Here is a 27,580-nt window from a genome sequence, read left to right on the forward strand (position 1 = left end):
CGATAAATAAATTGATGATGCCTTCAGCCCAGTTAAACTTTAAAACTTTCTGTAGCATATCTACAATGTCACATCAGTCAAAACTTTTAAAACTCCCAGGGTTACCTGTTACATTACGCATTGTTCTCGTATGTAAGATTTATACTAAATTTTTCTTTGTCATAGTAAAGAAATTCGAACGTTGTTCGAATTTTCCCGAGAGGGGGAAATGTGGTACGGCGTAGTTTAGAGATCATAATGTTATTACTCTTGTGCTAGCTATCTGTGCTAAACTCGCCTTTGTCTATCAAGGTAGTGACCGACCTGCCAATCCGTTCTAGTTTTAACACATAAGTTCTCATTCATTCTTCTGCAACTTATGAAAGATTTAAGTTGTATTTATTTCATTGTCATGACATAATCTAAATACTAAACTATCTATATTATTTACATTACTATAAACATAAACAAGGAGAATTGATTCTTGTTTAACAACTGTCTTTTATCATTCCACACTCAGCACTTTTCTGATGTTTTTTTCTTTTTTTTTGTTTGACTATTTAATTGAGACCGAAGAGGAGGCATGCTAAACACCAGTAGACAAGAGTCAAACTTGTTATAAGATATGAAACTGTACACTATTAGTGATTTTTGCAAAAGGGAGCATTAAGTCTTCTCTTTTGTTTTTGCTCTATATCAGCTGTTTCTTCAATAATTCGTCTAAAAATAAGTGTTGCTTGATTGAACTGATATACATTCTCATGGTAACTCATGAGCAGACATATTTCATGCCCTCTCAGTCTAGCTCTCTTAATTGTGCTCGCTGATAGATATTTTTGAATGTTTTGAATTTTCCAAGGACCAATATTTGTCTATTATGGAACCTGATCTAGACTACATTTTATGATTGGATAATTTAGATATTTTACCAATGTAAAGTATTTAATATTAACCAATCATGATCCATCTAACTAACAACCCACTTATTTGTAAGTGCTGAAGTTACTTGTAATTTCAGCACCAGAGAGATTTGAATTTAACTTAGAAATTAGTTGGACTCTCCCGAGCACTTCAGCAGCCGCAATAAACCAGTATACCCTAGATCTATTGAGCCTAGCAGAGACTAGTTAAACAACCTGAGACTAGATAGTATAAGAGTAAGATTAGGATCGGTATTAGACTAAGAAGTTGCACGAATCTATCCGGCCGAAAATAAGATAGCGTGACGAGCAGACGGTGTACCCTATCCGAAATTACTCTATGAGTTAACCAACTCGGTCCTAACTCAATTAGCTTGAATTTAGTTCTTTCTTATATCTTTCTCTCTTTTTCGTTTCTTTCTTTGCGCAGAGATGGCCGCTATTTTATATTTGTGCACATTAAATCAAGATCTTGATTTTCTTACGTATGTGCACAATGGGAAATCCCTCATGAGAAAACCACTGAATGATAGATAATTATAGTAGCGAATCGAAACTTGGTTTTAAGAATATGAAAGAAAACAGTGACCCTTTAGTAAGATTTGTGGATAGCCTAAAGCTTTCGATGGGTCGGATGTTTGTAACACTTGGACTATCTGTCCTGAGAATAGCCGGGATATGTTTTGTTTCGGTTAAGTAATATTGGATTGTGTGTGTTTGTGCATCAGCCGAGTATGCGTGAGCTGGAAGTTTATCTGAGGGTGAGTGATCGGATGAATGACGCCAACTCACTGGACAGTGCAGCCGGGGAGTACAGTGAGATGCGGGTGGCAGTGTCCGTGGCCAACCTCAACGACCAGCCAGTCGTCTGCTTCTCCTCCCTCGTCAGGTACAGCACCAAATCAGCATAAAGTAGTCTAAAAATAAAAGAAAACAGCAAAGTTAGAAGACAGCTTTAAAAATAATTTCAACAATGAAGTCATCTTTTGTTTTAATGTGGTTAGACTATCTATGTGTGTTAGATTTGTGGTGCAGGATGGTGCCTCCGGCAGTCTGACCAGGATTGAGTGCATGGACCCAGACAAACAAGACTTCCAGCCTGGCTGCAGTCTAGTCTCAGCAAACGCAGCATTCTCACTCGCCAGCGCCACAGGTACACACTCTAGCATGTATTAAATCTAGTAAGCGTCAAAACTGTCCTTGATTTCTTGATAACGGGATCAACACTAAAGTCGTTTTAATAATTTTACTATGTTTATCTGTTCAAGTTAGTCAAGTACTTCCGATTGGGCCACATTATGGTAAATTAGGGTAAGTTTAGGGTCACGGTCATCTAAAAATGGGTTTCTAAAATGGATCCTTTTTAGCAATTAACTCTTGTTTAAAATATAAATGTACCATGACAGGGTACCGAGTGACAGACTTTGTGGGAGCGTGTGAGATAGAGTACACTTCGATAGAGCGGGATGCCACTGACTGTGGGGGGAGTACCTTCTGCTTCTCCCTCGAGGTCACCGACTGGGCAGACACCCCCGGCACTGTGAACACTGCCACTGTACAAGTTGTGGTGGAGGTACACGCACACTCTTTCATCCTATTTCTTCTCCTCCAACCACAAAAATAGACATCATCTATATTAGTTTACTATGGAAATGGAAAAAGAGTCATGGTTCAGACCGCCAAAGCAGCTTATATGTAGCAGTTGGATCCAACTCAATGAAAAAATGAAAAATGGAAAATTTTTATAAAATGCAACAGAAACTGGTATTCCAATGCAAGAACTGTTTCATAAGAAAGCAGAAACATATTTTTCAGAGCCTCGATATCTCTATTTTGGAGACGCAGCTATCAAACTGGAACAAATGGCAATAAATGCGTTTCTAACAGCGAAAAAGGGATGCCGTGGATGCACAGTTTCACACTGATTGAGTTTTTGCGTTGTTACTTTAGGTTGAACCGTATGACGACGGAGGCACGATGAGTCTGTCAGCTGGAAGTACCTCGTTCGCAGAGTCAGATACAGTGGGAACGTGCAAGGACACCAAGACACTCATGACCTTCTCCGACACAGAGACAGACTTCGACCACTTCTGGTCCTTCTCTCCCTCGGACGACCCCTTCATCATGAACCCACTCACGGGGGAACTATGTCTCACAGAGCAGATAGACTACGAACTACATTCTCAATTCGTGCTCACAGTCCAAGTCGTCCGAGACACTCCCACCAATGTCTACCCCAATATCCCGACAGGCCAGAGTGAGACATTGACAATCACAATCACAGACACTAATGACGAGCGTCCTGTGGTCCATGGACTGACAGACTACTTGCAGATCAGTGCAGGTGCTGTAGCTGGGAACCTGATGACATTCACAGTGTCAGACCGGGACACTACGGGAACCATTGTGACAACCATGACTGCCCAGACCCCAGATGACGCCCTCTTCTCCATGGCCGCCTGTTCTACCTCATGCACCCTGGCACTGGCAGCCAGTCCTGACCCGGACACTATGAATGCTGACTCGTACAAAGTGACCATTCAGGTGACAGATGGTGCTAACACTGTGACGACATACGTGTGGGTGGACATCATCACTGCCAATGACATCACACCTGTCCTGGCAGCCACTCCAGCATCACCCTCAGTCAGTTGTGAACAGACAAATCATCCCTTTTGAAGTTCTTTCTAGCGATATGATCAGTAGAAACTGTAAAATGTGATGAAAATATCAGTAGGATCACTCGAAGACTAAATTATTAACTAATTTAGAGCTCAACTTCAATTCATATCTGATGCATAGGATAACTAAGAGACAATAAAAGATATGAGAAAAGAACAAAAAGAAATGATTTTTTCTTCCAATTCTCCAAATTTTTGCGCTAGTCTTATATTGTGCAAGTCACCCTTGGCTATTTCCACAGCAGCAGGTTGTTCGTTCTCTCATTGAATAAATATGTCGAGTGTAGATAGACGAGAGTACTGCCACGGACACTTTGATCAGCACCGTCTCAGCCACAGACGCGGACTTTCCCTCGGGGGAGACAGGGGCGGACTCCGTCTTCTACTACATACACAGTGTGCAGAGTGGGTTCGGAGCAGGTACATCAAATACAGACCATATACTAACAAGGAGTAGATTCAGTCTCGACTTACGCGGGAGCGGGTAAGGGGGGGGGGGGGGAGGAACTTTAAGCCATTTGAGAATATCAGATCAAAATGTTTTCTTTTCTCTCTTGTATCTCAGAAAACAGAAAATGTGCCAAAATCTTCAGCAGGACAGCGATAAGTTTTTCTGGGCATTGCTGAAAATTTTGAGCTCAAATCCATAACTCATTGAGCAGCCATAACGCACCCCCCCCCCCCCCTTGAGTTTTGTAACCAAAGTATATTGGAGCTTTGGTTGAATATGCATTCGTGGATAGTGATGTTAGTTGTGTCGTTCTGCCAGATGAGTCGTATGTGTCGATTGGACGGAAAAGTGGGGAGATCAGACTGAGGAGACAGTTCGACATAGACCAGGCAGCAGACACCACCTACATCATAACTGTACGTGTCCGTTATATCCCTACCCCCCCCCCCCCCCCAACACACACAACACGCACAAGCACTCTCTCTCTCTCTCTCTCCTAGTTTATTCTTCACTCATATGTTCGATTAGTTCGAACTGAGGATTGGCCAAAAAAAGCAACAGTGCAAATATCCGATATAAGAAACATCCGAAAAACACATTACGAGGCCAAACTGTGCATTTTGTGCCTTGTAAGCGGATTCCGCAAGAAGGACGCTCCCTTTGTTCTTTTTTTGTTCTTCCACTTTCTTTGATCGTTCCGACAAAAACTTCACATGTTTAGAGATTTGTCAATGAAATCCACGAACATGCAGACACGTAATTGTGCGCCTATCCAGTGCCCAGTTTGGCCTCGTAATGCAAAGTTTTGCAAACATCCAAAAAACATCTATAAAACATCCAACATTTTTCTACCGCTCGCAAAAAAAAATCTTTTTCTGACCAATTAGATAGTCACTGTTAGTGACCGCTGCAGTCGCGATAACGTGTTGTGAGCTTGCCCAAGGAGGCGATGAATGTTTTCGAAAATTAGAGCCGGTTAGTTAAAAGCAACCAAGAATTTAAACCGACAACCGACAAAACTGGAAAAAGCTAAGCAAACTATGCTTTGTTTTTAAGTTTTAATTCTATCTTGTGAAAGTTTAGAATTTCAGACGTTTTTTTTTCTAAATATTTCAAAATTCAAAAATGATCAATTTTTGGAGTGTTACAGCTTGCATTGCTTGCTCTAAAAGTTTTTCAGATAAAGTTTTAATAATCAATAATTATAATCATATATTGTTTTCAAATTGATATGTTTCATAGTTTCATCGTTTCATTACTTACTCAAAAAAAACCTTTTTTTAGGTTCACTTTCACATCTTCACAATCAATTTGACAATTTTAAACTTTCATTGCTGCTGTTCCTTGCACGAATTTTTCAATTTTGGTTAAATAATTCAACAGAATTATTCAGTTTTTTTTGCTTGAGTTGCGTACTCGCAAACTCTACATATTTAAGAATCAGTTCGAGCCTTGTGAATAATTTGGAATTTTTCATTAATTATCTGAAGAAAATGCTGGCTCAAATTTTTTTTCATCACATTATCTAGCCTTCGAGATCAGTTTTTGTTTAGAAAACTTTGTTAGAAAAAAACTCAAGATAATTGAAAATCAAGTCTTCAATTAATTGGACAATTTTGAAGTTTTTTTCAGATAATTTTTTTCTTGAAAAATTGAAATTTTTGGGAGCGGCTTTACCATACAAAAAACAGTATTCAAATTCAAATCAACTAAACAGCTTGGTTCGAAAATTTTACATGAGTTGTACAACGTTGAATGCTTTAAGCATGCTGTTTAACTGATTTGAAATTGAATACTGTTCTAATATTTTTTGTATATTAGAGCTGCTCGTAATGAATTCAGATTTTCAAGAAAATTCTTGAAAAAACTTTCAAAATTAGCCAAACATTTGGAGCTTGATTTTCATTTATTTCAATTTTTTTTAAAATAAATTTTTTTTTAGAAATTCATCTCGAAGGCTGGATAATGTTGGTGTGAAATTTTCTTCAAGCATTTTCTTTCAATATTTAAAAAAAATTCCAAATTTTTGACAAGGCTAAAAGCTAAAAAAAATTGATCACATCTGAAGTTTTATATTTGAAAGCTTTTGTTAATATCTGAAATGTCTACAAGCACACCAAATCAAGCTAATATTGTTAACCGATTTAATTTATATTTAATTCGGCCATTTAAAAAATGTGGAGACGTTTGGTATTTGAGTGTGTTTCAATTTTTTTCTTCTTTTTTTTTGTTTTCTACGCAAACTCGATTACCACTAATAATCATCAGAAAGAATCGTGTGAGATATCACAATAAAATCCTTTCAATTGTGTAAGGTTTGTCAAACTAAGGTTTGCAGGCTTACACCAGCTTATATAAGCTTAATTTAAGCCGTAAAAGTTTACTCAAGTAAAGTTATACTCCGGTAAAATTAGTTTTAAAAATTTTTAGTACAATTTTGGTAATCAAAAATTTCGATTTTTGTTGTTTTTGTTTCTGATCATTTTTCTACAGATACTGGTTCGAAATTGGCGTTTTTAAAATTGATATTCATATTCGCATACTTTTTTTTGTTTTTTTTTAGATCTAATTATTACACCATATAAAAAAAATGACACAGATTTGGAAAAACAATTGTAAATTTTCAAGATTATGGTCGGAGCTTTCTGTATTGCTTGCACAAAAACCGGAGTTCCTTGTACTTTCTTGAATTTTTCGCTGAAAATTCTTTTATAGGCATTTGATGCTAATCTGAGCAGTTACTTATAGAATTATTTCAGACGCTAATATTTGCTTGCTTTACTGAAATCATTCTTCAACACGAGCTGTCAATGTCAGCGAGATGTTTTTAAGTACAATTTTTATAAAATTTTTGTTCATTTTTTTGTTATCTGATGCAGTCCGTAATTCAGTTCAAGCTATTCGAAATAATAAGAGAAAAATTTCGACTAGCTTGGACCAAGGATAATTCGGCGAATTTTATTTCCAAGTTTCCTCTCCGGATAGTTTTAATAAAAATTAAAATTTTGATGAACTGTTTCAAGCAATCAGATCAAATTGGATCAACGTCTTGCCTCACATTTTTTCTGATTGAAATAAGGTTCCTATCGAAATTCTCTGTTTATTATTCAATGCAAGCAAAAAGTTCCATTTACTGATTAGCTTGCCAGAAAAGCAAAAAAGTTTTACCTTTTAATTAAAATTTTTCAAAATGTTCGAAGTCTTATGGTTTTAAAGAGCGTACTAAAAAAATCTCATTTTTTCAAATAGTTCGAGTTATCAAAACTTTCTGAAAAACTTCTCCGATTGATTTGTTTAATCGAAAAAAAATTTTGGTGAAAAATTTGATGCTATACAATCAACCATTAGTTAGAATCAACCGCTTTTGATATCAATTACCGGCTATCTTAACCAATGGTGCATTTGTCGGTACATTCAATCTATCATATGTAACTTTTTCCTTCTCCTTTTCATCCCTGGAAAGCCGGCTTCAAATGTTTCAAAAAAATGCATGTATCAAAAGTCGCATGTATTAAAATCAATTTTCATTATCATTCCTTTTTATTTTTCCTGCAAATCAGTTGTCTGCCAAGATTTGGAAAACATAAAATTTAATTTGAAACAAGGATAACCGGTTGCTGTGTCTTTTTGAAAAATACAAGAATTTTTAAAAAAATTTGTGTAGTTTTTTGAAAACCAAAGAAAATGGAGAGAAACTTTTTATTCGCGTGTGTTTTATGTTCGCCCCGTTTTGTGATGTTTTCTACGCAAAATGGAGCGACTTATCATATGCAAGCACTTTTAGTCATGATTCGAAAGACATAAGAAAATAATTTCGAATTTTTTGTAATTTCTTTCGAGTCACGACTGAAAACACTTGTATATCATATGTCACTCCACTTTGGATAATTTATTTAAACAGACAATATGCAAGGAAAACATCACAAAACGGGGGAAAAATAAAACACGCGAATACAAAATTCCCCTCCATTTTCATTTTCAATTCAACCTTTTAAATCAGCTGGACATATTTTAAACCGTTTTAATTGCTTGCTTGAAAATTAAACATTTGCATTTTGTCAACAAGGATGACTGGTTTCAGTGCAAATAGCTCCGAATTTTCCGACCGTAATTTTAAAAACGTAAAGAAAATTATACTTTTCTTTCTTCAAATTAGTATTGTTTTCTGTGCAAGATAGCAAATTCTGAAGAAACAACAACCCAAATTTGCAGAAAATTTTTTAAATTAGGCTGAATTGACTACAGTTGTCCTGAAAAAATGAACAAAAATAAGTCAAACGAAACAAATCACTGTCATTTTCCAAAAAGGGCAAAAAAAGTTCTTCCAACTAGTTTTCCTTTTTTCCCCACGATTGCTTTAGTTGCTCCTACTTCAACTTTAAATAAAATTTTAAATCGGGTTTTTTCGAAACTTTTTGAAAATTTTTGAATCTTTAGTTCTAATTTTAGCGCACAGAGCTTTGAAATTATATATCAGTCGACACATTCAAATAATTATTTCTGTTACTTGTTTTTGCGTGGAAAATAAAGAAAAAAAAACTATCTGAAACCTACATGAATACAAAATTTCTCCTAATTTTTCACGGTCGGAAAAAAAATACTTTGAACAAATGAATAAGTCATCGTTTGTTTTTTTCTCTCTAAATGAATTAAATACAACAATATCAATCCCAAACTCAAAACAGTTTCTCGAAAATTATTTTAAAAATCTTTTGCCAACGGTTTCTCAAGTTTTCTTCTATATAACGTTTCAATTTCTAGTCTTGTTCTTAACGGTGACAAACTCATAAGTTGTATGTACCAACTTTGAAGTCAAATTTGTTTTTATGGGATATTTAGACACCCCTGTCAAAAGCGCATGGCCTATTGGATAAGAATGATTTCGATCATTGTTAGAATTGGTTTACTTTTTCAAATATCATTAGTGAACAGCAAATTTTCAACTAGAATTAGTTTAGTTACTGTTTTATGATGTTATTTGTTATGTTGAAATTCCTTTTGAACTAATCTTAGTTTAAAAGTCCACTGAGGTTCTTGGGAAAAGTCCTTTTTTAAACCAAGCTCCATCTTTCAAAGAAATGTCAGTTCAAAACAGTTTTACCCTGTCTTAGATAAGTTTCAAGCATTTAGATTAATCACACCTTTCAACATGATATAGTCTAACAATTGGAACGAGTACTAGATTTTTTGGATTATCTAATCGGACGAAGTTTACCAAGATTGCGAAAAGTTCCAAGTAGCATTTATCGCAAAAGATTCAGTTCACATCGAAGACTTAGAAAACCCACCGGTCATACACAAACTGACAAACACTCCGGATACGACCGCGAACCAAGCCTATCAGTTGGAAAAAAAAAAGAAATAAAAAACGAGCGATTTTGACGTATAGCGAAGAGTAACCAATGCAAAAAGCCAATAACAATGCAAAAGACAACAGCTTACGTTTAGAGGACATAGAAAACAGTTAAAATCCATCTATACCTGGCTTTAGGAAAAGAATTTCAGAAATGCTTTGTTCCCAAAATATCAGGTAAACTGATTTAAAAAGCCAATATCGCGTTCGAGTTTTGAGAGCTAATGAAGACTACCTTCTAACTAGGTTCTAACAAACGACCGTTATATTTTTTTTGGTCGCGGACAGAATGATCAGACATCACTTGTAAAAACTCATTAAAGTTGGGAGTTGAAATAGTAAGGAACAATTTCATCTTCAGCAGCAATGTTGAGATACAACCGAAGCAGTGCATTGAATATCTACTTCCAGAGAATGTGCTAGCGTATGTCCCAGTCCATAAAAAAGGCAGAAGGTTTCACCAGCAATATGTAAAATAATTTCCTAAAATTTTTCTACAAACATCACATCAGGTACAAATCAAGCCAAGATTGAACATTGTTGAGAGTCAAAATTGTCAAGACTGCGGTCAACAATTCAAGAAAGTTAACCTTACCTCATGCCCAGCGAGAGACAGAAGTTGCAACTACTGCGGCCGAACGGGACATTTCGCCAAACACTGTAGAAATTCGGCTAGAATATACAATAAAATGTTTTATCAAAGTCAATCCCCTGGAACAACAGCCCTATCAAGACACTCCTCGGAAAAACTCCAATTTTAATTTTTATCTGCAAATGGTAACAATGAAGTGAACTTGATCAAATTGAATTAAAACCATTTTCTCACACCACGGAAATAAGCCGCAGCTATTATTGAATGTGTCAATCGGAGAGTTTAACCAATACAAAATGCAAATAGACTCGGCTAGCTAATCTTGTGTTTTTTTATGAAAAAAGTCTCGCCCTATGAATTCAAGTTAAAGTTTAGAGGAAAGGTTTGCGTGTTCCGATAGGGGCAGAAAATAAAGCTAACCAATCGAGATACCTCAGACAAATCCAAAATTGGCTAGATGTTGACGCATCCCAGTGGATTATCTTTAAGTCATCATTAAACAGTGTCAGACGACGAAGCAAGCGATCTGTGTTTTACTCAAAGATCTAAGAAAAAACACCACGTTCAAGAGAACTAAATCGGAAAAACTTTTATTCCACCAAAAGTTATCAATGTCAAAACAGTCGACAACGATAAACCAAAAGCACATGCTGTAGTAGAGGAGAATAATTGAGGAGTGGGCCATTTCACATTGAGCAATTTCCGATAGAACCGAAACTTATAAATTTCCACGAGTACCAAACGCGTAGGAATGCTTAAACAACAAGCCCGGGTTGACCAAAAATGCTTATCATACAATTCTCATAACTGGGATTGTTTTTCCATACAATTTCATACAATTCCATACGTACAGAAAATTGTATGAAAACTCTATAAGAAACTTTTTCTCATAAATGGAAATTGTATAATAGGTGTTTTCTCCATAAACCAAAATTCTGTTTTTTGTTTCTAAATTTATTTTCTTAAAAATTTTTCGGTTGTGCTTGCAACCAAACACAAGTGACGAAGACCTTGATTACTCAAAGCACCGAAGCTGGACGGTAATACATTTACAACGACTTTAACAATTGATATAACAAAACCAACAAACAATTTTACATTTTTTCTGCAGATGGTAACTAGGAAGTGAACTTGATCAAATTGAATTAAAACAGTTTTCTCACACCACGGAAATAAGCTGAAGCTATTATTGAATGTGTCAATCGGAGAGTTTAACCAATACAAAATGCAAATAGACTTGGCTAGCTAGTCTTGTACTTTTTATGAAAAAAGTCTCGCCCTATGAATTCAAATTAAAGTTTAGAGGAAAGGTTTGCGTGTTCCGATAGGGGCAGAAAATAAAGCTAACCAATCGAGAAACCTCATACAAATCCAAAATTCGCTAGATGTTGACGCATCCCAGTGGGATATCTTTAAGTCAACATTAAACAGTGTCAGACGACGAAGCAAGCGATCTGTGTTTTACTCAAAGATCTCTGAAAAAACACCACTTTCAAGAGAACTAAATCGGAAAAACTTTTAATCCACCAAAAGTTATCAAAGTCAAAACAGTCGACAACGATAAACCGAAAACACATGCTGTAGTAGAGGAGAATAATCGAGGAGTGGGCCATTTCACATTGAGCAATTTCCGATAGAACCGAAACTTATAAAGTTCAACGAGTACCAAACGCGCAGGAATGCTTGAACAACAAGCCCAGGTTGACCAAAAATGCTTATCATACAGTTTTCATAACTGGGAATTTTTTTTCATACAATTTCATACAATTCCCTACGTACAGAAAATTATATGAAAACTCTATAATAAACTTTTTCTCATAAATGAAAATTGTATAAGAGGTGTTTTCTCCATAAACCAAAAAGCTGTTTTTTGTTTCTAAATTTATTTTCTGAAAAACTTTTCGGTTGTGCTTGCAACCAAACACAAGTGACGAAGACCTTGGTTACTCAAAGCACCGAAGCTGGACGTTAATACATTTACAACGACTTTCACAATTGATATAACAAAACTAACAAACTTTAAATTTTTGCCAAAATTTTTCAATGATGATTTTTTTAAATTTGTGAAATTTCAAAATATCAGACAATGTTCAAGGCAATCATGAACACGCCATACAAAAGAAATAGAATTTTTCTGCGTTTTTGAAGGAAAAAATTAAGTTAAAAGAAACAAGCCATTTTTATCGTATCCAGGACTATGTTATGCAGACAAAAAATTAAATTTTGCATGCAAAAACTTTTTTCGGAAAAAATATGTTTTGCGCTCTAGAAAAATTTTATTTGCGCTCTAGAAAAGTCATAGAAAAATTTGAGGCAAACTTTCAAAATTACTTGGAAAATTTTTTGTGTCGTATATGGAAATTGTATGGTAAACATTTTTCCAAAAAAAAACTTAAATTCAGTTTTTTTTTGCCACCAGTCTGTTCAACTGTTCTCAAAAAGCCGCAGAAATGGTTTATTTTTTTTCTATTATTTTCCTAAAAAGTATGAAAATTGTATGTCAAGCAATTTCTCCATACACTTGATGTATGGAATTGTATGATAAGCATTTTCTGTGTATGGAGATTATTCCGGGAGCGTATTCCCAAGTAAAGTCAACGCGACCCAGGAAAGTATCTGACACTCGTTTTCGGTACAACGTGAGACCATTGACAAACAGGTAACCGTCTTACCTGCTCTGAAAAAGGGTAATCACAAAACTGATTGCGCTATCCGATGATAGACCGGGAGAACACTACTCGACTTTAAAAACTTTTCTTCTTCTAAAAAAGACCTTACTGCGTATACCTTACTGGCTCAAACTCATCACAGCTGAGAGAACGGACTCTGGACACCACTAAATCAGACCAAGAATGGATAGCTAGTAATTGAGCCGGGGAAACAAACTGTGACACTCCCATGAAAATTTTTAGTTAGTTTTTGCAATCTGAATCTTCATACCACTTAACTTGATGCAAAACGCAATTTTTGTGAAAACTGATTACTTGTTAGGTCTTAAATAACTCCATAATTGTATGGATTTTGCTTCTTTAATGGCTAATCTAGCTCCAATACAAACCATACTGAACCTCGAAAACGTTTTCGTTTTACTATGCTAGTTTTGACGATACGTCAATCTTAAAAAGCTACCTCACTTTCGGCCAAGGTTCACCTTTCTTGGGCAAAAGGGATAGTTAGTATGCTATTGGTGATGTATAATCTGAACATCCCTAGCTTTCGGAAAATTTCCATCTTTTCATAATAAGCTTGAAGTTAATTTTGTGTATAAAAGTCATTTGGACATACCTGCCAAATGCTTAAATGGCGCCTCGCCTTTTGGATTTGAACTATTTGGGTCATTGTTCTTATTCGTTAACTTCTCCTTGATTCAATTTTAAACAGCAAGTTGCAAACTATAGTTAGCTGTCTTGCAACTTATTTCGAACCTTCTTTTAAACTAGTCTTAGTTTAAAAAAAATTTTACCCTGTCTAACATTAGTTTCAACTATCTGTGTTAATCTCACTTTGTTAGCTTTTTTATTACTGTTGTCTTTAAAAAAGATGTAGTTCTAAAACAAGGAAAACAATTATGAAATATTGATTTAGCCCAGCATCTTTTTTTGAAAAACGAATTTAGTGAATATCGATAAGGAAACGCGACTATTTTGAATGGCTAGTTTGAATTTCTGTTTCTTGGATCGTTTTCAATTCAGTTCTCCTGACGCACCGCTGACTGACCTTTCGCATCTGTGCGTTACAAAAATACAGAAATTGGCCAAATTAAGTAAAAAGCACGTTTTGCAGTTATATATAAACTCGAATACATACGTGGTTTTTGATATTTTCACATCGTTCAAACTTTTTTTTGTTTAAATTGCCATGCTTACTGTTGCTGGTTTTTACCATCTTGAACGCTTCAAAGTACATAGACCAGAAGAAAAAAGAATTATCAAACTGAATAGACAAAGCGTACTGTACTGATTATTAGCTTCGGCTGAAAATGAACTGGTGTTGGTTTACATACCACACATTAATACAATCTAAACGTTAACTTAATTTTTTTACTCATAACTTCGTCCAAATTAACTCGGAAACAGACCCCGAGACTTAAAACATGGACTCGGACACGGATGCAGATGTCAGCCAGACTTCATTGGACGGATCATCTGGCTGCTGTCCGGCCGACAGAGACAGAAAGCTTAAACTGTTTTCATACCTGTATGGCGTTTTCTTTTTCCTTCTTGCTGGATTAATCGCATCCCAGATGGGACCCTTTTTTCCTCTTCTGGCGATGGAGGAGAAGGGACTATCCAGCACATCTACCGGATGTATTTCTGCTGCCTACGACTTCGCCAGTGTGATTTCGTGCCTCGCAATTCCCCAGAGACTTCAAGTGAAAGACCTCAAGTCCTTCTTCATTTTTGCTCTTTTCATCCATGGGTTCTGCGGAGTGTTTTTCGGGTGCATGGAGTTCGTCACTGTGAAAGCACGCTTCTTCGTCGGCTGTTTCATCCTCAGACTCCTTATGGGAGTTGGAACTTCGCTTGCCTGGTTCACATTCGTCCCCATGTCCATAAGTTGGTATCCCACCCAGAGAACTACCATTGCCAGTTATGTGGAAAATGTCTTCGCAATCGGCATCGTGTTCGGTCCAGCCTTGGGTAGCTTACTCTACACGTGGAAGGGGTTCGCTCTTCCCTTTGTGGTGCCTGGATTAGTCAAAGTGACAATGGCCTTCTTTGCTATTTTCATTATGGTCGACGCAGAAGAGGCGAGAACTTTAGAGAATAAAAACCTCGTGGAGTCACATGATGAAGATGATAATGATGACACGGACAATGACTTCCCTCCTCCTTACTCTGAGTCAGACCCAATGGGCTACTCCGAACTCGCAGACAAAGAGGAAGACGAAAACGGACCAAAAAACAACACGAACGAATCCAAAAACTTGGATGGAAACAGAAACCAACCGACTGTCCTGGGTGGAGAAAACTCACCTCTTCTTTCGGACACCCCCGAGTTGAAAAAGATGTCTGTGTTCTCACTTTGTACCTATCCCATTATAGTAGTGGCCAGTTTTCCTTTCATGGCATCCGCGTCTACCGTTGGATTCCTCGGAGTGTTCTTGAGTCCTTTCCTAACTGAGTTGTACGACATTGACCAGGAACACGCGGCTCTCTATTTCATCATAACTGCTCTTTTCTCCGTCCTCATTTCACCCATAGTTGGCTGTTTTGCTCGAAATAACTTCAAATGGGTGTTGTACTTGACTGGGCCCTACCTAGGCGTGATTGGATTCGCTCTGATTGGCCAAGGTTGCGAGGTGGACCAGTTACATCACAAGTATCTGGTCATGTTTTGTCTGTGTCTCATTGGGTGGTGTTACTGCACCGGTTACGTAACAGGCTTCTACGTCATCAATGACCTGGTTGAGGCACACATGGATAGGAACAAATACGACTTGTCCTCCTGTCGTGCTATAGTGTCCGCGTGGGTCCTCATCAACATCATGGTCGGCAGGATCCTCGGAAACGCCATCTCTGGGGGAGTGGTGCTTCAGAACCTTGGATTTGAATCCGCCATCTACTTCCAAGTCGCTCTTCTCCTGTTTGGGGGAATTGTGGGTCTTATTTCTACCATCTGCTACAGCAAAAGCGTCCGAGGAGGCCGGTCAAAAGTGCACTGGAAAGAGTTCTCGGAATATGACTAGCCAGTTTTTCAGTACACTCACTTAACGGAGAAACACTTAAGCTGAAAGCTATAAAGAATCTGAACATACTGTATAAAAATTGTAATTGGATGTAATTTATTATGCAATTCAAGCTAGCATTCACAATGTATCTTTTCTACGTTCTGCTCAAATATTCTTAACTCAAATACCATTTCTGAGTGAAAACGCTGTCAGTATTATGGGGACCAGAAATTGAGTCTACAGATAAAACAGTCTAAAAACCGAAAAATGGGAAATTGACATAAAATTTATTTGCTAAAATATCAGTGTGAAATGTAGAACATATTTCCACTATCATTCTAAATTCCCACTTTGCACGTAACAAAACCTGCAAGAAAAGTTTCTAAACCGGATAGATATTTCATACAGATAAAGAAACCTATTTTCTTGTGTTTTCTGTACACAAACTGTTTATTTTTATCTAACTTTCTGAAAAAAAAACAGTTTCTGAGCAAAAAATTAATACCAATTCAACGCTCAATCGAAACGAGATAAACGTTGATTCTACACACTTTAAACATACACAAAACGAGGTAAATTAAAAATTGTTATAGCAGGTGTTGCTTTTTTACATAACATTGTTACAACGAATTTGTTCCTCGGGTCAAGTGGTTTCTTGAGATCGAGAGTCCAGACGCTAACAGAACATTTTTTTCTGGCTACTGAGTTATGCCTGGAATGTATAACTCATAGAGTAATTTCGGATAGGGTACACCGTCTGCTCGTCACGCTATCTTATTTTCGGCCGGATAGATTCGTGCAACTTCTTAGTCTAATACCGATCCTAATCTTACTCTTATACTATCTAGTCTCAGGTTGTTTAACTAGTCTCTGCTAGGCTCAATAGATCTAGGGTATACTGGTTTATTGCGGCTGCTGAAGTGCTCGGGAGAGTCCAACTAATTTCTAAGTTAAATTCAAATCTCTCTGGTGCTGAAATTACAAGTAACTTCAGCACTTACAAATAAGTGGGTTGTTAGTTAGATGGATCATGATTGGTTAATATTAAATACTTTACATTGGTAAAACATTTAATTTATCCAATCATAAAATATAGTTTAGATCAGGTTCCACCCATCCGGGTTTTACAGAGTTTTTTAGAACAGTTCTTCTGTAATTCAAGGGTGGATGATGGACGTTGGTATTTGGCGAACATCATAATTTTCTTCCGCTTCTTCTTGTGACAACGACTGAGTCTCTGCAACAAAATCAATTCTGATTTCAGAATGGTTGGCTATGTCAGGTTTTTCTGTTCTTAGGGGAGAACTTCCTTTGTGTCTGATCTAGCTTGGGAATGGCGTGGAGATTGTGCGTGGAGGGGATGCCTGGTTACTCGGATCTGTACGTATACTTGAACATCGAGGTGGTCATTGGTCTAGTTCAATGAAGTCCTTTTCTGCGAAGTCAAGTCGTACTCTAAATCCTTTGAGTTGTGATTGTGAGCGGCATATCGATTGTAGTTGGTCATTCTCTCTCGAGTGTAGTGAGGTCGTCTTGTCTTTTGATGTTCGTCCTTGGTGTTGTATTCTGATCTATATATTGCATCATGTGATTTTACATTTTATAAAACTTTTATTAGTTTAATATTTTTTAATAATGATTTTTGTTAGTTGTTTTCACAAAAGCTTTTTGTTTTAGTTCGGTTATTTTGAAGAGTTACTCACACTTGAGTAGCTCTTATTAAAAATAGTGGTGTGGTCACAAAGCGTGGATGTAGCGCGGTGGGTTAGGCCGGCTATAGAGCATGCTCAGGACGTCCTTCCTGGTGGGTTAGGCCAGGAGTGGGAGTATGATTTCATGCGGTTTTTGTGAGGGGTCCTGTTATGTGACAACGTTTTATGTTGGGTTTGTTGTGGTTTTTCTTATGTTTCGTTGGTTGTGTCCTTTTTTCAAAAATCAAATTGTTTGTGGTATGGGTTTGTCTTTCGACTTTTTTGTGTTTTATTATTTCTTTCTTAGACTTTATAATAGTCTTCAAAAGAATAAATTATCCAGTTTTAAACTGGGTTAATCCGGTTTGGGTACCGTTGGTTTCCTTTTCTTAGTCATGCTGTTATTCTATGATTTGTGGTATTTAGTAAGCTGCGTTGGTTAGTTTTGTTTAGTATATGATTCCTTTCCAACCGGGTTAAAGAAAAGTTTGAAACATGTTATTGTATGTTAGAGTTGTTTAGTGTGAAAACTTGAAACTGAAATTCATTATTTTAAACAATTCTTCGTGGGCGAGCTGTGCGAGTGTGGATAGAATTTCTGTGCGAATGAATGAAAATATCAAAAGGTTAGTACTGCAATTGCATTTTATTAATTTACTGCATAGAATTTGGAAATTTACTGCTAGTTATGGGGGAATTTTAAGATACAAATTTTCATCATAATTAGATTTACTGCTTTGGGGGAAAATTTTATAAATTAATTTACTGCATTGGTATTATATTTATTTAATTGTTGGTGCAAAAGTTTAATAGGGTCTTAAACAGTTTTGAAGAAGTTTGCTATTTTTTATTTTTCTTTTGTGAATTTTTCAGATGATCGAGGATGAAGGCTAAAAATCTAAAGAAAACATGAATAAAGAATGGTGAGTTTTGTCAATATTTTAATTAGTTAGTAATATTTACTTAATTCATACTTACCTGTTAGTCGTCGGGGAAAAAACCGTGGGGGAAGATGTCGTGAATTAGTTCTGAAGTTGTTAGTAGTTTAGCTAAGATGCGGATGATATTTTTAGTTTGAAGCAGTGGCCAAAGCAATTGAAGTGCCTTAATAGTGGTTAGTTCTTCAGTGCCTACTGCAAACTCATAAGGTGTGTTTTGGATTAAGTTATATAATTTGTGGTTAAATTTAGTATTGTGGATGAATTCTAAAATTGGGATTTCTATAGGTTGTAGGAACTCGTGCGGGATAAGGAAGGGTCGGGATTCTTCGGCGTTGAAGGTCTTGGTGATGGGGCAGAAAATGTACATTTGGGTTATGGGGTCATAATTACGAAGAATACCATGGAGGTTAGTGTCTTTAATACAATATGTGAAATTTAGGAAATACGGTGAAGTGTATTTTGAATTGATGAATTGGAAACGATGGTGTGATTGTCTAGAGGGTGTGTGGAGGTCAAAGTGATTTTGGATGAAACGATAGTAACTGTATGTATGTGTTTGTTTAGTGCGCAACATAATATCGTGTGAGCAGTGTAAATCTCTTTCGTGTGGTGCAAGGAAATGAAAGGTTAGTGAAAAGATTTGGAAGCGTTCTTTAAAACTTTCGTATGCTTGTGTGTTTGTTAGTGCTTCTGAAATAATGTGATCAAACTTTCGGTCGAAGATGTTTAGTGTAAATACATATGGTGTCTTGATGAAAAATTTCTCGGTGATTTGTGGATTAGCGAAGCGATCGTCGTCTAGGAATTGATCTTGGTTAGCTCTAATGATGTTGTGATCGTAGTATTCTAGTGTATATTCATTAGCTCTAGGTGCAGTGTGTATTTTTAGTGATTTTTTATATCCAACGTAAGTAAACTGTCTAGCGGTTAGTGGTGTAGTGAGTTGATATAGCATGTCCTTATTTCGCTCTATATCGATGTGAGTGTTAGATAAAGGTAAGCAAAGAGGGTTAGTGAAATGATAGTATGAGGTCCAAGAGAGAGTGGGCATTAAAACGTATTCATCTACAAAGTTGCGTGTTTCGTTAGCGTCGTGAGGGGTGTTTAAGGTGTATTGTGGAAATGAGGGTAAAGTGATAGCTAAAAATTCTTTAGTGTTAGTATGCTGGGGGTGGTTGATGTATTCACGGGCTGTTCCTGGTTTTGCTGGGAAAGGATGGTTGGGGAATTTTCTTTTAAAAGTGCGGTAAGCTCTATTAGTTTTTAGTGAAGATATAGTGGATGTGGATGATGGTGTTAATGATTCAGTATAATTTGAAGAGGGTGTAGGGGGATTGGATGAATTTGTAGTGGAGGAGATTTGGTTTATGGTCGGGGTGTTAAGGTGGTAGGGTTGTTGTTGGAGGGTAATAAAATTATCTAGTTCTGGGGAGATTCGGGGGGTGTCTGGAGAATGAGATGATTGGTCAGAATGGTATGAGGAGTAGGTTGGGGTAACTTGGGAAGCATAAGAGGGTGTGGGAGTGATTGGGTCAGGGTTATTGGATAATGTGGGTTGAAAAGGGGGTTGAGAAAAATTAGAAGGGTTATGAAAATTATTGGATGGAGATGGTTCTGAGTCGGCGAATTCATCGGGGGTTTCAATATTCGGGTTATTTAGCTGTGAGATGGAATATAAAACTGAAATATGTGAGTTAGTGTCGGAATTCATGCCTGATGTTTCATTGCTAGATGGAAAATCGGGTGGCGGAAAAGCAAAAAGTGGTATGATTGGGATTGGAGAGGTAAGATTGGTTGGATGGGAATTTGATCGGTGTAGTGATCCAAGTTGGCGGCTCATCGTGGGCTAAAAAAATTATTATTTTGAGATTGAAAAGCGGTGGTATGGGGCTGTTCAATAATTTGTTCATAAGTATTATCATCTTGTGATTGATGTGTCATTAAATGTTGGATGGGACTTTGCGATGTATTGAGTCGAAAATTTGGATTATGTGTGATTGCTAAATTTCGAAAATTTCGTGGGACTAGGGATAGTGGATGGTTATTTGGTAGGGGTGGTAATTGTGGTGCCGTTGGCTGTGTGTCGACATTGTTATGTTCTTCGTCGTATGTATTCTGTCGTGTTGTTATTTTTGTGTTATATTCTTTTATTTGTGCGTCTAAAAGAATTTTGTTTATAGATGTGGAAAAAATTCCAAAAAATCCTGCAAAGAGTATGCGTGCTACGCTTGCTTGTCTGTTTACTTGTGTGTGTATAGCACATGTATTGTAGATTCCTTTTAAGAGTGAGAAAAGAAATCCAATAAAGTTAAACATTGCGTATAAAATAGTCAATTTTTCTAAGATGTAGTAGGGCCATCCTAGAAAATCAAGGATTTCATTCTTGAGTGTAACAAAGCTAAAAATGTTGATTGGTGATATATCTTGGGGACGGTATTTTTCGCCGTTTAGATATATATAGTCTTTAATGTCTTTAAAATATCCGCTATAGTCTTGCGTGTAGATATCGGCAAATCCTGCGGTTTCTGCAAGTTTGCGTAAGTTTTGGTCTATTGATTGTCTTTGTATAGTGTCCATTTGTGTTAATAATTCTTGGAATTGTTGTGTTCTAATGTGATGTTGAATATCTGATTTTGAATAGATTCCTATTGATTGTAAATCTATATTTGGGTTTCGAGCAATAGCGCGAATGCTTTCTGGTGAAAATTTTTTGAGTGATTGCATTAATGTGGGATATGGAGTGAGAAGATAATATTTATTTTCATCAGGGTTTAGTTGTACTACATTATGGCTATTTTCTGATCCACATGGGACTGCGGTATCCCAGAAATAGGTTCTTCGTGAAAGTGTATCCACGAAATGTACTTTATTTTTATAAAAGATAGGGATTCTTTTATAACATCGTTTATCTTCAAAAACGTATAGTGGTGATACTTTTTTAGTACAAGTATAAAACCATAAGATGTTTCCTTCATAGTCTAAAAAATTTGATCTATTTCCTGATAATAAGTATCCTGCGTAGGGTATTTTTAATACTGCTAGTGCAAGTGATTGTAATATTTGTGTTCGTTCTAATTCGCATAGTTGGTGTAGTGTTTCTAATTCGGAAAGTGACATTTCTTGAAAAATGCGGCTAATTGTATAGTCTAGTTTCATATCCAAATGAATATCATAGTGGATATTACCGAAATATGTAGTATTCATTAGTGATAATTCTTGTAAGCGTGTGCTTCTGGTGTCATAAGGTTTTAGATGTCCACCAGGTTGTCCGTTGCTTTTTTCAAAATTAACTGGTATATAGGATGTTCCTTCGTTTAGAGGATGACCTGTGGCATATGGGTCGATTTTTACTTTTCCAGTGGTCATGTCGAATCCTTTTTCGTATTCAACTAATATTTCAGAGTATTGTGTTCTGTGAAGTGGATTCCTGTATTTACATGCAAGTTCTGTTTCTTGATATATTTGAAAACGTGTCAATTTATTTTCTATATTGTCTATGTTTCTAAAATCGGAACTTAGTTTGCGTGATGGATGGACTTGTTCATATGGAATTGATTGTATAAAATATTTTTCGTGAAATTTTATCATACGAGCGTGTATTTTTGCTACTTGAAATGTTGTACATGTATCTTCGGGGAACCAAACAATTGTTGCTTCTGTTCTTGTTGTAGGGTCGCAATATCCTTGATCATTTTTACAAGGTAGTCGGATTCCTTGATAGATCATTGTATTATCAGATAAATCTCGTGTGAGTTGTATTTTTTCGAGTTGTATTTTCCAATCGAAAAACATTATTTCTTGGTATCCTTTATTTTTCGTGTCTGCTTTGCAGTTTGATGGGTTATTTATACCAATGTGTGGTATCCAATGTTTATCATGTAGGTCATAGGTTAATCGTCCGTGTGCGCCGTTATACGGGTATTTTTCGTCTAGTTTTATATGTCCTTGGTGTCTTTCAAGTTGTGATTGATGTACAGAGTCTGAAAAAACTTGAAAATTAACTAATTTTCTTTGGGAGTTTTTATTCTGTGTGATGTTTAGTCTAAGTAATTCATTTTTACAATCGTCGGGATTGAGATGTAAAAGACGTTCTATATTACTTTGATAAAATGATTCATGGTCAAGTCGGTTTTTGTTTCCGTTCGAGACTTGTGAACAATGTACTTTCTTTTCGGAAAATGTTGCTGTGAATTTATAACCTGTAACTGTTGTTGCTCGGGCTTTGGAATAGAGTGTTGCTATTATATCTGTGGTTTCTATAGCTTGTGGTTCTGTTTCACATTGTGATACTTGATTTATTGCATATTTATGTAGTGTTTTTTGTTCATTTTCTTCGCAATCGTAATGTGTTACTAATAAATCTTGTGGTCCTGTACGAGGGGAAGGGTTTATGTTTTGATTTGAGGTTACTAGAAAAGGGAGTTGGAGAAAAATTAATAATTTTAGAATATACATGTGTATGATAATCCTGAGTATGGGTTATAAAATGTAATGTAACCAATTGTGTTTTTGGAGTATCTGTCGTATTTATATATTACTTCAGTAGTTATAAACGGTGGTGGTAGTGATTGAGCTGTTATGTTAGGTGGATTTAATGGGTAGGGATGTTGTGTAATATTGTTTAATTTAACTGTGATTTCAAACTTTAATTGTAAACTGTTTTGTTGGAGTATTTGAATATTGTGATCACGGATATCGTTGTGAATATCTTGGCGATATTGTAATCTATTAAGTGCCCAGTTATGAAGGCGGTTACTTTCTTGATGTTGTCCAAATAATGGTGGAGGTGCTGTAAATGTATTCCAATCTAATCTTAAAGGAATATTTATTGATGATTGTTCTCGATATCTGGCGTCGAGATTATTTGGAAAATTTAAGTTAAAGGGTAGTGGTGAAAATTGGCTTATTGATGGTGTTGATGGTAGTGATAATGTTTCTGGTAGTGATGAGGATGTTGTTGTATCCGTAGAAATATCTATGGGGTCATTGACTAAATTTGGTTCACCTTGTGTAAATGAATGTGTAGTCCAATATGGCAGTCGTGATGTTAGGTTTGGGGGGTTAAAAGGATTTTCTCGTGCTTGTTCAGATGTTGGTGTTGAACCTAAGTAGTCTGAAGGTAGACTTGAAGTGCTTCGTTGTGAAAAAAGTGTAGGAGTTTCTGGTGTGATACCAGTGGTGTTTTCTGGAGTGGTTTGTGATGGGGATTGAGGTATATCAAAATGAACTCGGGGAGTTTGAAAATTTCTATTTCGTCGAGGATGTATAATTTGTCTATTTATTTCTGTTGTGTTTTGGTTTTGACTAAGGTTTCGTATTCTACTTAGTTCTTGTGGTAGTGTTGGGTAAAGATTGTATGTTGGTTCACTTAGGGATGCTTGTCGTTGAACTGGTTCTAGTGGTTCAGATAAACGAGCGTGCCGTTCTTCAAAAGTGTATGGATTGTCTTGAAAAGAAATTCGTGTAGATGTTTGAGGATTTTGAGTAGTTGAAGGTGGTGTTGGATTATCTTGGGATGATGTCGGTGAAGACTGATTCTGTGACTGTTGGGTAGCAATTTTTGATGGATTTTTGAATTTTTACTTTAGTGGGAAGGTTTATGTTTATTATAATATTCTTCCAAAAAAATAATTAGAAAAATTGTTGCTAGGGCAAATGTGATGATTGCTTTCTTTATACATTTACATATTGTCAAAATGAGGGATGATAAAAATGTTATGAAAATTACAAACAATAAAAAAATATCAGTTCTACTGAAAATTTTTCGTATCATTTAGACAAGTTGTTAAAATCGTACCTGTGGATATATTCAAGGGTTTTGGAAAGTTGGAGGAATAGTTCGAGTATTGTGTAGAAAATTAAAAAAATGTTACAAAAAATGATTAGGATTATTAGAAAATATTCAAGTATATCAAAAAGAAATATTATAAAGGCTTCAAGTATTGAAAAAAAATGTTTAAAATTTATAAGTATTTGAGCAACTGTTTGAGAGAAGAGCATTTAAGAAATGATCTCTTGGTCGAATATTTTTTGCTGTTTGAGGCGATTTTCTAGTGTGGTCGAATTATTTATTAGTTTTTTGACAAGTGGGTTGAGTTTTGTAAAAAATTGTTGGGGGCAATTTTCGTGGTGACTGGGAGGTCGTCTTTTTCTTTATTTTTGTTTGTCAAATGATCCGGGGTATGGTGAGATTTTTATACTTTAGGCTAATTAAAATCTTCATTTGTTACTTTAGGCTAAGTTATCAAATTTGTTTTGGGGGTATTCGTGGTCTGAGTTGGGGAAATATTGTTGATCTTTGGGTTATTAGATAAGGGAGGGGTACGGTATTATGGTGATATTTATTTTAACTGTCAAGTTGGAGTGGTTTGCTTATTTTTGACCTGGAGGTTGTAAAGTTATAGTTAGAGATGTGCCTGGAGTTCTAGATTATTCGTCTAATTGATCTTAGTTTGAGTTAGAGAAGGTGGCGGATTGGATGAATCCTATTGGTCTATTTTGAACTAGAATTATTGCGTACTTGTGAGCATGTTATTTTGAAAAATTGAAATGAAAAATGTTACGGAGGTTTCAAGATTGTGAAGTATAAAATCTTAAAATTATTTTTTAAATTCTACTTTCTTTAATATTTTAGATTGGGGGATGAACATTTTGTAATTTTTACGTGGTTGATTTCGGAGTCTTGTTGTTTTTCTATGTTCTGATTTGTCTATTTCTTCTTGGGGTATTATTTGTTCGGTCATTTTTCTATTTTTTCTTTGTTTTGGAGATTCTTTATGGTTTTGTTTATTGATTTTGGTTGCGGTTGGTTTTGTGTTTGGATTTTCGGTGGGGTTATCATTTTGTTCTGTGTTTTTCAGATGTGGTTCATTTTGAATGATTTTTAATCCTGTGAAAGAATATAATTGGGTTAATTCGCGGAGTGCGTATTCTTTTGGGTAATAAGGTAATAGGTTGTTTCGATGTTGAACGATTTCTTTTTTGTTTGAGTCGATAATTTTATATGTGACATCAGTGGGTTTTGCAATTATTTGGTAGGGTCCTTTTCGGAGGGGTTGTAATTTTTTAGAAATTCCTTTTTGAGTATTAAAATTAGGTATTAAAACAAATGTTCCAATTTTTAAATCGGAAGCTGGTGTAAAGCGTGAATTGATTTGTTCATTTATGTTTTGTCTTTGTAATAACTTTTTCGTTATTTTTTGATAAATTTCATTGTGTTTCTTATCTCTATTTAAAATCCATTCGGTGTGTGTACCGGAGGCTAATTTAAGAATTTGTGGGTGATGAAAATGATCTTCATCGTGCGTATGTAATGGGAGGTTATAACAAATTGAGTCTTTATTTGGTTGACAATAACCTTGTGCGTTTTTATGGGAATTTGCTGTAAACATTATTGGTTTGCGTGGCTTTTGGTTAAAAACCATTTCGTATGGTGACATTCCTAAAGTTGTCGTAATTTGTGAATTATATGCTAAGGGGAATAATTTTACATCTGCTGACCATTCGATATATTTTGTATCATTTCCGTTGATGATACATCTAAGATATTCTTGTAGTGAACGGTTCATACCTTCGACTAAGCCGTTTGTCCAAGGTGCATGAGATGTACGTGGTTTGTGTTTAATGTTGTATAAGTGACATAGTGTTATTATTTCATTATTTATGAATTCTGTACCGTTGTCTGTAACTAAAATTTCTGGTAGTCCGAATTTTGCTATCCAGTGTTCATAGAGTGTTGTGTAAGCATAATAAGCGTTACAATGTGGTACTGGGTTAAGTGCTACATAATGTGTAAATGCGTCAACAATTACCATGATGTAGGAGTTTCCTTCTGATGAGGGTGAAATTGGTCCTTTAGTATCAAATGAGATACGGTGATTAAAGTACAAACTTTGTCCTTTAAAATCTTGTTTTTGTGCTATTTGTTTTTGATTTGGGTAAGGTTTATTCAGTTGACATACTATACAATCATTGCATAGTACTTTTATCCAAATTGGTGCATTTGGAAAGTAAAAATTTTGCATAAAATTTGAATATGTTTTTTTCTGATCCAGAGTCTCCTTTAATATTTTGTGTATGTGAAATATTAAAAGCGATGAGAATCATACTTATAGGGAGGCAGGGGACTATGGATTCGTTTAAGTTGTATTCTAAAAGGTCTGTAGTTTCATTAATTGTTGTGTAATTAAATTTGCGAAAGTATCGGAGGAGTGTTTTGTTTCCTAGAATGGTTGAATCTGCTTTGATAGGTTTAGTTTTATATTTGTGCCATGATTTCAGTTGTCTAATTATCGGGTCAAGATTTTGATATTGTTTCAGTGTTGAAATTGTAATCGTATCTGTTGGGGGGAGAAAAATGTTTTCAATTTCGAATTTAGATAAGGGTATTGTATCAAGTGGGTCGTGAAGGTCAAAAACTTGATTTATTGTGTATTTTGAATCATTTGTTTGTGGTCCTGATAAATTTATTTTATCAGTTAAATCTTCTTTTTCAATTAGTGGAAAATGGTCTTTTTTAGGTGGGTGTTGTTTTGTTCGTTTTTGTTGGGTGTTATTTTTTATCCATTGAGAATATGGGATTGGTTTGAAAGTTGATGTTCCAAGTAAGTCAACTTCATAATGATTATTTTGACAATCTAGATAAAGTGGGAAATGTTGTAAATTATTTATTTGTGATTGTTCAATATCAGTTTTAACTGCATATTTGCATTCCAATCGAGGTGATGTTTCGTTTTCTGCAAGGTAGAATTTTATATTTTTGGGTATTTCAACTGTTGTTTTTCGTGTAAGTAATTCAGGTGGTGTATTTCGACTTAAGGTGTCTGGTAATGCAAGATTTTTTCCTGCAGTCCAAACTATATGTAAGTTTGGAAATTTCATTAGAATTAGTTGAAATCTGTAAACTCGGTGGTTTGGGTTAGATTTCTGTGTGAAAAGAAAAATGATTGGTTTGTGGTCTGTGAATAAAACTGTTGGATGTTTTGATCCAAGTATCAGAAATTCATATTCTGTCAGTGTATATATTATGGCTGTACATTCTCTCATTAGAGTTGAGAGTCGTAGCTCTGCTTGAGTGAATAATCGGGAATTTGCTGATATCAGGTTCATTTTATTTGTACCATTATGTGATTGTAATAGTGCTGCGCCGATGCCAAAGTTCGAAGCATCGCACATTGCATAAAATGGTTGATCAGGGTCTGGAATTGTGTTTGAAATTTGTTCAGTTAAAAGTTTCTTTATTTCTTCGAATCGTGCTTGATGTTCTGTATTCCATTCAAAATTATTTTGTTGTCTAAGGATG

The 27,580-nt window shown here is 35.7% G+C and overlaps 1 protein-coding gene across 1 annotated transcript in view; it reads left to right on the top strand.

Moving 5' to 3' along the window:
* The window catches only part of LOC134846563 (cadherin-23-like), a 181,846-nt gene that overhangs the window by 18,019 nt on the left and 136,247 nt on the right, over window positions 1–27,580 (top strand). The window contains exons 6-11 of the mRNA XM_063863946.1: window positions 1,628–1,788; window positions 1,922–2,052; window positions 2,306–2,472; window positions 2,850–3,545; window positions 3,868–4,000; window positions 4,350–4,447. Of these exons, the coding sequence (XP_063720016.1) occupies window positions 1,628–1,788; window positions 1,922–2,052; window positions 2,306–2,472; window positions 2,850–3,545; window positions 3,868–4,000; window positions 4,350–4,447 (1,386 nt within the window). The remainder of the gene's footprint in view (window positions 1–1,627; window positions 1,789–1,921; window positions 2,053–2,305; window positions 2,473–2,849; window positions 3,546–3,867; window positions 4,001–4,349; window positions 4,448–27,580) is intronic.

Source organism: Symsagittifera roscoffensis, chromosome 5 (genome assembly GCF_963678635.1).
Source record: "Symsagittifera roscoffensis chromosome 5, txSymRosc1.1, whole genome shotgun sequence".
Taxonomy (NCBI): Eukaryota; Metazoa; Xenacoelomorpha; order Acoela; family Convolutidae; genus Symsagittifera; species Symsagittifera roscoffensis.